At 41.7% G+C, this 12,198-nt stretch overlaps 1 protein-coding gene across 1 annotated transcript in view; it reads right to left on the bottom strand.

Moving 5' to 3' along the window:
- Positions 1-12,198, bottom strand: part of VWF (von Willebrand factor) — a 221,916-nt gene that overhangs the window by 75,944 nt on the left and 133,774 nt on the right. Inside the window, exons 38-40 of the mRNA XM_033953476.1 lie at positions 6,339-6,547; positions 4,115-4,214; positions 3,950-4,024 (exon numbers count right to left, since the gene is read on the bottom strand). Coding sequence (XP_033809367.1) covers positions 3,950-4,024; positions 4,115-4,214; positions 6,339-6,547 — 384 coding nt within the window. The remainder of the gene's footprint in view (positions 1-3,949; positions 4,025-4,114; positions 4,215-6,338; positions 6,548-12,198) is intronic.

The raw sequence follows: 12,198 nt of genomic DNA, 5'->3' as shown, positions 1-12,198 counted from the left end.
AATGGCTTCATTATCCTTGGCTCACATAAGAATCAGAGTATGAATGGCCACAACCACTGACCCGCAAGCTTTGCTTTGAAGAATGCTGGTGTAGAAGGACCGAGGTTGAAACAGACACTACAGAATGACAGTCTCTGGTATCCAGAGCAGATCCTTCTGTCCTATTGTTTGCTTGTTTTGTTTTAATTACCTTGTTTTAATTAGTTTGTCTTTGGTGATTTTATACTGTTGTTAATGTTACTTCTTATTTTATGTACAGTTTAGAAATTTATTTTATTATGTGTACATCGCTTAGTAATTGTGATAGGCGATTAATCAAATAACAAATAAACTTGATCTTGAAACTTGAAACTTCATGTAATGCACCCCTGATGGTCCAAAAACACTTTAAAAAATTTGTAGTGTAGTATATTTACCATTAGTGTGTGGTCATTTACTGATAATTTATTTTATTCCCTCTTTTACAAAACCGTAGTGTGGCTATTAGCTCCGGCTGCACCGTCAGGACTGTTACCGCCATGGCCGGCGCTAAAATCCACCCTATGGTTTTGTAAAAGGGCGGTTATTTATTTATTTTAAAAACTTATACCTAAGCAGATTACCCAAAAAAAACCCCCAAAACCCAATATAATCATAAGATAAAAACACCCCCTAAAACAGTATAAAACAAAATAATATACATTAACCACTTCATTCCTTCAGTCACTGCTTCTTAACCACTTAAAAAGCTTCTATTAAAAGAGATGTTTTTAATAATTTTTTTAAACTCTGAACATTTATTATTCATTCTCAATTGTCCAACCAAGTTATTCCAAAGCTTCGCCCCTGCCACCGAAATAGCCATCGCTCTGGTACTAGCCTATACGCCATACTTCAAACAGCTACACTGGCTGCCAATGGAAGCTCGTGTAAAGTTTAAGTTCACCTGCCTCTGTTTTAAAGTTTTCTACGGTCTAACCCCTAAATACATCACTGACCTCTTCTCCTTCTCAGCCAACAGACACAAGAGAAGCTCCCACTCACACTTCGTTTCTCCCCCGGTTAGAGGATGCAAACTAAAAAAACACCATGAGCATCTTCTCTCACATCAGGCTGCCCTATGGGGTAAAGACCTAGAACAACTCCTATTGCCCACCACTTATGAGATATTCAGGAAACACCTCAAAACTCACCATTTCCTGAAATACCTAGACAGCTGACCCACTTCCCTCCTTCCCCTCTCTTGCCCTTTCTCCCCATAGTTCCCCACATCCCTTAAGTTAATTCAACTTGTACGTCAACTCAACTTGTACTCCACTAATCTTTTGTAAACCGCATAGAACTTAACGGTATTGCGGTATATAAACTGTTATTATTATTATTAGCCTACCTCACGTGCTGTAACTCATCAACAGATAAACGCATCATGTTCTCCAAACTTAAAGATCGACATAGCTGATGTAACGTCACAGCATGCGAAAGATACCAAGGTATCCCTCGGAGAATTGCTTGAAAAAATCAATACCAACACCTTAAACGCTACTTGAGATTTAAAAGGTAACCAATGCAATTCTTGCAGTAAAGGCGTCACATGCTCAGATATACTGCCACCAAAGATTAAACGTGTTGCAGCGTTCTGAATCATTTGGAAAGATCTGCATTTGGATGATAACATACCCAAATACAGTGCGTTACAATAATCCAACATTTGCAATAGAACACAAGTCGAAAATCATATGGGGGCAGCACCGGTTTGAGCAGCAACTCAAAAGCCACATCTGAAAGAAAGCATATTTAATGACAGATAAAACCTGATCCTTCATGGATGAAAGAATCTGTCCAAACGCCTAAAACTGTCATTTTATTTCACACTTTAAGCACTAGACATAATGGTTCTTCAACCCTTCCAACCAACATCGACTCCATTTTGGCAAGATTCAAAACTAGTCTATGACACATCATCCAATCATTAATTGCATGCAAATATCATCCTATATATAATACAACCCTAGCCGCGCATGCGCACTTATCTGCGTGCTTCCATGATTTCTGATCTGTGATCAGTAGGTCCGTGGCAAGCAGGAGTGCGGATGCAGCGGACAGACAACTCGGAGAAACACAGCACAGCCGCCGACTCCCCCCCCTCCCGCCCTCACTCACCGCCAAAACCACCACTGCCAAAGCCTCCTCCTTCTGACCGGCTAACCCACGTTTAAATTAAGAGAAAAGCGCTGCACCGCGCTAACGCTGGCCTCACCGTCTTCTGTCCACTGTGGCCCGCCCTCTCTGACTACTTCCTGTTTCCGCTAGGGTTGGCCGCAGTTGATAGAAGATGCCGAAGCCAGCGGTAGCGCGGTGCAGCGCTTTTCTATTAATTTCAACGCTGGGAAGGGGGCGGCGGAAAATGCTGATGCTGCACAGGGAAGGCCGGGAAATGCTAATGCTGCACAGGAAAGGCCAGGAAATACTGCTGCTTCACAGGCAAGTGTGTGTGTGGGAGGGAAATGCTGATGCTGCACAGGGAAGTGTGTGTGTGGTGGGGAAATGCTGCTTCTGCACAGGGAAGGCCGGGAAATGCTGCTGCTGCTGCACAGGGAAGTGTGTGTGTGTGGGGGTGGAATGCTGCTTCTGCACAGGGAAGGCCGGGAAATGCTGCTGCTGCACAGGGTACTGTGTGTGTGTGGGGGGGGAGGCGAGACCGCAGGAAGGGAAGGGGGGCTAAGGGAAATGCTACTGCTGCACAGGGAAGTGGTGTGTGGGGAGAGAATGCTGCTGCTGTGGCTGCTGCACAGGGAAGTAGGGTGGGGAGAAATGCTGCTGCACAGGGGATATGGAGGGGGAGGGAATGCTGCTGTGGCTGCTGCACAGGGAAGGGGGGGGAAAGAAAGACAGACAGCTAGCACCCGTTAATATAACGGGCTAAAATATTAGTCTAATATAATGTAGATGCAGTAACTGGTTAGAGCAGGAATGCCCATAAATACTTTTGACACACCATCTCAACAGAACCCCTAAAAGATAATTGACACGTGCTTAGTAACATGAGATGCTTTAGCATGTAAAATATACAAAAAGGGCAGAGTAGAAAAAAATTGAAACAGAAAAATACAATCTACGCTTTTCCAACGCAAGGAGAAAACAATCAACATTCAACAAGTGGAGTACATATAACAAAGTGGAGAAAAAGACCTCAGTTAAAGCTAGAACTAGCTAGGAACCCACTGCCACAGCCCAACAAGGTAACTGTAGTAGGTACACAATAGTCATTGGTCAGAAAAAATTCCACACACTTTGACCATTTCTTCTTTACATCGAGCGAAAAACAGAGCATCTCCAAAAAATAACAACCAACAGGCACTAGCCATAACCAAAAATAAGCCACTTATCGTGGCAGTAATTTTTTTCACTACAGAATCTGCCGGGCAGGAGCATAAAGGGATCGTTCCTGTCCCGCCTCACCGTTGGACCACCGAGGACCTATAGTAGACCTGCAAGGGGACCTGGAAGGGAGGGGCAACCTAGTTAAACAAAGTCGACGGGAGGGAGGGATTGACGGTAGCTCCAGCTCCCCGCACCACTGGACCACCAGAGCAGTACTGGAGGCCCGCAGTGGGTGCAGAATTTGAATATAAACCAAGACCCCCATTTTTTGGGCCATTTTTTGGCCCCAAAATCTCAGTTTATATTCGAGTATATATGTAGTTTTAGCTTTAACTGAGGTCCTTTTTCTCCACTTTGTTATATGTACTCCACTTGTTGAACTTTGATTGGTTTTTCCTTGCATTGGAAGAGAGTAGATTGTATTTTTCTGTTTCAGTGCTTTAGCATGTCCCATAATAGGCTTTTTTTGCTGTGTTATGAGAAAGTACACATTAGTATTCAATGCAGTATAGTAAAAGGACCCTTTCTTTGCAAGTTGTATTTTTAATACAAATATAAAAAAATTTTTAAAAAACTAAACTAAACTTACCACACTCATGGTCTGGGCAACACTGGTCAGCGCCCTTCTTCAGCCTGGACACTTCACACTGACCACACACAGCAGCTGTGAAAAGGAACAATATAGAGTAAGGATCTATCCTAGTCGGCCTGAGAAGCAAACGGACAGAGAAGGAAGGGATTGAAATTCATTTACGTTTGGGTGTTGGGCATGGTTTCGTAGTGCAGTTTATCATCTTCTCGAGGCACATGCAGAGTTTACAAGGTTCATTCTGCGGAATCCACGTGTCCAGGTGCTAGAGGGGGCAGAAGGGCAGATCGTCACTGCAAGGAAAATCTGCGGGCTGGACAAATGGAGATCATTTAGGACATTTCCCTGAATAACAACGGTTTGAAAACCCCAACCAATTTGGTAGATGGCAATTCTTCTACCAGGAGTCGATGGTTAGGGTTTATTAGATATGGAACCAAAAGCATGAATATAGAATCTTTATCTTTTTACCAGAAGGTCTACTATGATTTTCCTCCATTATCCTTAGCAGCCAATATCATTATCAAAGCTTGTTTTGAGATTCTGATCTAAAAGGTCTCCAGAAGTCGTCAGTGTCAAACACGTCCTGATTGAGACGTTCAAGTATATCACCAGACGTATCGAGGTGGAAGAAGACATTTTCCTTCTCCAAGGACCCTCAGCCACAAGAGGGCGTCCGCTTAAACTCAGGGGAGGGAAATTTCATGGGGACACCAGAAAGTATTTCTTCACCGAAAGAGTGGTTGATCATTGGAACAAGCTTCCAATACAGGTGATCGAGGCCAACAGCGTGCCAGATTTTAAGGGTAAATGGGATGCCCATGTGGGATCCCTGAGAGGGTGGAGTTAAGAATGGGTCATTTAGAGCGGGGTCTCTAGAGCAAACTTAGGGGGTGGGTCTGTGGAGTGGGCAGACTTGATGGGCTATGGCCCTTATCTGCCGTCATTTTTCTATGTTTCTATCCTTTATTTTTATTTCCAGTAAATGTCTTAATGCAATGTCATTCTGAATAGATCAAACCATGCTATTTAACAGCCTTTTCATCAACTGCCGAACACTGAGTATTCTAGCATCATCACCTTAAAATACAGCGAGGAACGGTTTTTGAAAGCATTTTTTGAAAATCAGGGGAGGGGAGGGGGTTCCTACTCCATGAGACACTTTATGGTAAACAGGAGTATTATTTCTGACGGTATATGGAGCCACTTAGTTGACTGACCGTTCAAGCAGAATAGTATACAACCCTGCAATGGAGGAAGTCCAACTATGCTCAAAACTTAGTTAAGGGCCAGATTCTGTAAATGGGGCCTAGAAAAAAGGTGCCAGCCGCATTTCAATCACACTTAGGGGCCATTTACAGAATTGCGCCTAAAGGTGCCTATCAAAAACGTAGGCGCCTACATCCTTTAGAGAATTGTGCCTAGGGGCATCTATGTCTCTCTCCCCAAGTAGGTGCTTCTAGATGCCATGCAATAAGTGCCTAGCATTTATAGAACTGGGTAGGTGCCTATTGGCTAATTAAAAAAAAAATTTCAATTATGAGATACCTATGTCTACTCAATGTAGAGGTTTATCACTAGAAATCGGGACATTTTTCTTCAGCAATGCACACAAATCCATTTTGAGTCAGAACACAGTCTAGAAGACAGGGCGTTTTAGATACTCGTAGACCAGATTGGCGTTAATTTTGTTTCACATTACAATCTCATGGAAATGAGTTCTACCCATCATTCCTAGCCTACTTGACCTGACCTGTGAATTTTATGGAACCCCGGTGCTGGACATACTTTCATATCAGTGTCACCACGTTTTAACCCATTCATAGGGTGGGGGGTCTCAGTCTCGATGCTTTACTTCCTGTATCATACCTGTGCTCTTTTCACCTAAATATGATCAAGGAAGGCTTTTACTCCAGTGTAAATCATGACTTCATGGATTGGATTAAAAAATTTTACCTTCTTAGTCTCCAAACACAAACTAGGCTTATGAGTACCTGTAAAGGTTTTTTTAAAAAAAATAAAAAATAAAAATAACAGTTCCCATTGGTGTGGAAGCTCTTTAAAATATCAGCAAAAAAATACTGCAGCCACAATGCGTCTGGGTATGTTTACATCAGCTCAGGAACAAGCATACGTGTACATAGTTGAAATATGTTTGTACTGCATGATTCCATCCATGCTCCATCCCAGAACATGTCTAAATGTACGTCATGTGTCATATCACGTCCTTGTAAGCATGGGTTAATTTATAAGAGGTCTTTTATAGAGAGAGACAGAATTTATGCACAAAACAGTCTTTATAAATGTCAAACACATTGATTTAGTCCACCAGACTTTATTTTGAGCGTTACTGTAATTGTTTCTTTTTGGATAGAGTTCAGAGACTCACCCGATGGTATATTCCCTCCTCATCGACACACTGACTGCATACTTCTTCATTGGCACACTCTCCATTGAACATCACCTCTCCCAGGGGACAGAAACAGCCCTCGGCTGGAGAGTTGGTGCAGGTTGTGACATTGGCAGGGTTGTTCCCACAGTGCTCGGCACAACTTGTGCGACAATGATCATAAACCATTGAGCTTGGACACGGAATAGCTGCGGGAAAACCGGGAAACAGGAGAAATTCTGAATTAAAGCCAAACAGGACTCTATTCTTATATATCCTAAAATGTCTTCAGTTTTTCCAAAGTCAACATGACAAAACAAAGATGAAGAAACTGAGTTTAAAACGCCTTATTTTAGTTGAAATCTTTTTACTAATGATCAATGTAAACTACAGTATATACGTAATTGTAAAAAAATATGATTTTGTTTAGAATGCAGAAAATATGTTCACTGAGCAAAGTATTCTAGGTCAGACTTGAGAAGGAAAAAAAAGGGTGGAGGCTAAGTACGCGCCTAATTAAAATTTTTTTTTTTTTCAAATTTTTATTCATTTTCAAAATTACATAAAGTGTAAGTACATATTCAATCAGATAATCAATGCAAATTTCACTTTCATTCTATCTTAGGTTAATTACATAACTTCTTACCCCTCCCCCTCCCATCCCTCCCTACCACATAACTAATAATTATATAAATACACATCAATACCACAATCCCCACCCTACCCTTTTAAACTGATATATTTAAGGGAAACGTATCCAGTTACTCTGTACAATATCTTGTCAATGGTTTCCACACATCCTGAAATTTCTTAAAATATCCTCTTTGCAATGCAATGAATATTTCCATTTTATAGATGTGACATAAAGAATTCCACCAAAAGGTGTAATTCAATCTCCTCCAATCCTTCCAATTATATGTAATTTGCTGAATGGCAACACCAGTCATTATAAGTAATAATTTATTGTTATTCGCAGAAATCTGACTTTTTGCTCTCATTTCCATATCAAATAGCACAGATAATGCCACTGGGTTATCTAATAAATTATTAATTTGGTCCCAAATTGATTTCCAAAAATTCATAATAAATGGGCAATGAAACAATAAATGATCTAGATGACAATGCCAACATCTATTGGACAAAGAACTATCTAATTTTTGTAACCTAACAGGGGTCTACAACGCTCTATGCAACAGAAAAAACCAAGTTTGTCTCATAGATGCTGACACCGTACATTTCATCCTCCAAGACCAAATTCGGGGCCATTGAGATGCAGTAATTTCATGCTTAATCTCAATGCTCCAAATATCTCTTAAACCAGTTTTTAATTTCTTTTTATTAAATCCGCCTAACACTTTATACCACTGGGCGGCCTGGTGACCCAAGAAGTCTGTCTGAAAACATAGAAATTCCAAACTGTGATGTTTATTAAGGTTTTTCCAGCCTAATTAAAAATTGATTTATAAAGACACCTATGCACCACATGTGTCTTTTATAAAATGAAATCAGGATCATGCTTAAATATTCATTAATAAGGTAGATATGTCCAAGCATATGTTATAAAGAACATATCCAAATCATGACTTCACCTGTGGTTTGCCCAGATTTCACCCCTGAACATACCCGACTTCTGGGGTCATTTAATAAGTGGCTTCCACGTGAGATAAACTTGTTATAAAATCCCCCCTCTCTCACCCCCACGTGTCAAAAGTGTTGTGTCAGGATCATAACTAGGATTTCTGGTATTATAGGTTTATAAGTCATAAATATAGGTATTTATTTTTCATTTTAAACGCCCCCAACCCCCTCTTTTTATTAAGCTGTGTTAGCGTTTTTTATCGCCATCCGCAACAGTAAAAGTTCATAGAAACATAGAAAGATGACGGCAGATAAGGGCTATAGCCCATCAAGTCTGCCCACACCATTTATCCACCCTCTTAAGTCTACTGACCCCCTAAAGTATAATTGTAATTATAATGTCACTCTACTGACCTGCTCATTCAAGTCCTAGTGACCCTATCCCTTGGCATGACCTCGTAGGGATCCCACATAGGTATCCCATTTGTTCTTGAAGTCTGGGATGCTGCGTGCCTCGACCACCTGCACTGGAAGCTTGTTCCAATGCTCAATCACTCTCTCCGTGAAGAAGTACTTCCTGGCGTCTCCACGAAACTTCCCTCCCTTGAGTTTGAGCGGATGTCCTCTTGTGGTCGAGGGTCCCTTGAGAAGAAAGATATCATCTTCCACCTCGACCCGTCCCGTGATGTCCTTAAATGTCTCAATCATGTCTCCCCTCTCCCTACGCTCTTTGAGAGTGTAGAGCTGCAATTTGCTCAGTCTTTCTTCGTACGGGAGACCCTTTAGCCCCGAGACCATCCTGGTGGCCATCCGCTGAACCGATTCAATTCTGAGCAATTCTATGAGTGTCAGAGCTTTTACCACCGCGGACAGCGATAAAAAAACACTAACCCGGCTTCATAAAAGGGCCCCTCTAATTAGGGATTATGTAAGGCTACAAAATTGTTGTGTCTATCAGTGTTTTTGTTTTGTGGGTGCCAGTGCCAGTGCCAGTGCCAGTGGGTAGTTTTCAGGGGAAATTAAAATGTTCGTGTCACTTAGGAGTTGTCAGCATTGAAGAGGCACAAACGCAGAGCGCACCATACAAGACAAGCCAGAAAAAAGATGTGAGAATATTAGGAGAAACTGTGGTTTTTCTGGTGTTGAACCCAATATTGTATATATTTATATATTTTATTTTTATATATACCACGTATGCACGTGGTTTACATTCAGGTACTCAAGCATTTTTCCTTGTCTGTCCTGGTGGGCTCACAGTAATGTACCTCGGGCAATATATATATTTTTTGTGTCAGGGATGTTTTGTCAATATTTATCAGTTAAAGCCTAAATTCAGAAGCCCTGATCAAGAACCATTATAATAATGGCTGCTAACATTGGAAGGTCCCTAGATGGTAAGATGTCTTCGGCAATGACTAAGGATGCAGTGTGAAATAACATAGCAAAATGTCAACAACTTTTTTCATTTCTTTCCATGATGTTTTTACTCCAAAGTAACGGGAAAAGACCTGAAATTCCAGGCTTCTCTAGTGTCGTGAAAAGCAAGAAATCCCAGGAAATAGCGTGACTCTATGTAAGTGTGAACAGTTCACAAAGAGTGCTCACTATTGATGGCAAAGCCCTCTGAAACAAAAATTAAAAATTAAAAAATCAAAATGAAACAAAACCTCCTCCTAACGATTTTTCCATGCGCGTTCCTAATGATGACCTAGAAAGGTGTTTGTCATTAGCATACAAAACCAGACAAAGAAAGGAATGGAAAACAAAGATGAAAATGTTATAATGCCCTTGTATCGCTGCACCTCAAATACTGTGTGCAGTTCCGGTCACCATATCTCAAAACAGATAGAAACATAGAAACATAGAAAAAAGCAGCAGAAAAGGGCTATAGCCCACCAAGTCTGCCCATTCCAAGTATCCCCTCCCCTGAATTTACTCCCTTAAAGATTCCACGTGAGTATCCCATTTTCTCTTAAAATCCGTCACGCTGCTGGCCTTTATCACCTGGAGTGGGAGTCTGTTCCAATGATCCACTACTCTTTCGGTGAAGAAGTACTTCCTGGAGTCGCCATGAAACTTCCCTCCCCTGATTTTCAGCGGATGCCCTCTGGTGGTCTTCTGACTCGATGCGTCCCGTGATGTACTTATATGTTTCAATCATATCTCCCCGTTCTCTTCTTTCCTCAAGTGAGTACAGCCGCAATTTTTTTAATCTTTTTTCATACGTGAGATCCTTGAGCCCCAAGACCATCCTGGTGGCCGTTCGCTGAACCGACTCGATCCTCAGCACGTCCTTTCGGTAGTGTGGTCTCCAAAACTGAACACAGTACTCCAAGTTAGAAAAGGTACAGAGAAGGGCGACAAAAATGATAAAAGAGATGGGATGACTTTTCCATGAGGAGAGGCTACAGTGGCTAGGGCTCTTACAGCTTGGAGAAGAGATGGCTCAGGGGTGATATGATACAGGTCTATGAAATAATGAGTGGAGTAGAAAGGGTAGATGTGAATCGCTTGTTCGCCCTTTCCAAAAATACTAGGACTAGGGGGACATGCGATGAAGCTACTAAGTGGTAGATTTAAAACAAACCGGAGAAAATATTTCTTCACACAACAATAAATTAAACTCTGGAATTTGTTGCTGGGAATGTGGTGAAATCAGTTGTTTAGTGGGGTTTACAAAAAAGTTAGGATAATTTACTAAAAGAGAAATCCATAGGCTATTATTGAGAGATGGCTTGGGGAAATCTATTGCTTATTCCTTGGATAAGAAGCCTAGAATCTAGCTAAAGTGCTTGGGACCTGGGTTGTCCACTTTTGGAAACAGGATACTGAGCTTGAGGGACCTTCAGTCTGTCCCAGTATGGCAATTCTTATGTTCTTATGTGAGCCAAGTATAGGACAATCAAGCCATTGTGACATCACTGATGAGGTTGGCTTTTAGGCATTGGTGGATTGAGGCATTATGACATCACAATCTCAGCTCTGGAATTTTGCTACTCTTTGGGTTTCTGCCAGGTACTTGAGCCCTGGGTTGGCCACTGTTGGAAACAGGATACTGGGCTTGATGGACCTTTGGTCTGTCCTAGTATATTCTTATGTTTTTAACAACCCTTCAAAAGTAGCAACTAGAGACAACATAAGAACATAAGAAGTTGCCTCCACCGGGTTAGACCAGAGGTCCATCGCGCCCAGCATTCCGCACCCGCGGCGGCCCATCAGGTCCATGACCTGTCAAGTGGTCCCTGCCTCATCCTATAACCTATCACTACTTCTGTCCGTACCCCTCAATCCCCTTATCCTTCAGGAATTTATCCAAACCTTCTTTGAATCCCTGTAGTGTCTTCTGCCCTATCACAACCTCCGGGAGACAACCGGAGATAATGCCTAAAAGTTAGACTTCAGCTGAAAGCTGCAAAGAGTAGCTAGAAACAAAATCATCCCTTAATATTTCACGCCAAAGAGGCGCTTCTTTGTTCTGAAAAGCTAAGAATTCTACACTACCAGCCTTTTTGCACCACTGTTGCCTTGTTAAGAGGTCAGAGGGGGAAGAATTAACACAACGCCCCTTCTGTGTCTCATGTCCTGTACTCAGCCCCTATATCCTGGCCAGTTACATTTTTTTAATTTCATAGACCAGTTCAGTTTGCATTTTGGCCTCTTCTTCATCAGAGTTTCCCGTTCTCTTCCTGAATCAACAAGCCATTGTGGAGCATGGACATGAGATATGTGGGTGGTGTAGAAATCCCATAAAGCAATGGCACAAAACAACCTCTAGGGACCCTTGTTTTCCAGAATGAATCATGGGGCTTTCAAAAGATACTATCTAGGAAGGTTAGAATATAATCTGAATAAAAGAACATTATCATTTTTCCATTCTAGTCAGCCAAAGCACTTAATATCTGGTCAGTTGCATGACAATGGAGAATTAAGGCATTACAAATATTATCCACTCATGACCCTTGACATCCAAGTGTTATTGAGGTTGGGTTGCCTTCCATGCACATTTTGTACAACACATTGTTGATTCTGGGGTGGGACAGAGTGGGATGGGATGGGTTGTCCAAAAATTGGCTTCTCTTTCTCCATCAATGCACAGTTCCATAGACAACAGTCTCTTTCCAATTAGAAAATTGTTCTTGGTTGGTTCACATGTTCAGACATAACCTTTGGAACACACAGCAAGTTTTCCAAAACACTGAAAACAAGTCAGGCCACTGGCCCAATTGATTGCTCTTAGGACCTCCAGTAAGAACCTCTGAGAAACAGGAAATTGCGTATAATC

This window comes from Geotrypetes seraphini, chromosome 7 (assembly GCF_902459505.1).
Source record: "Geotrypetes seraphini chromosome 7, aGeoSer1.1, whole genome shotgun sequence".
NCBI classification, from domain to species: Eukaryota; Metazoa; Chordata; class Amphibia; order Gymnophiona; family Dermophiidae; genus Geotrypetes; species Geotrypetes seraphini.
Note: the sequence above shows the minus strand (reverse complement) of the source record. Positions and strands in the feature narration are given on the sequence as shown.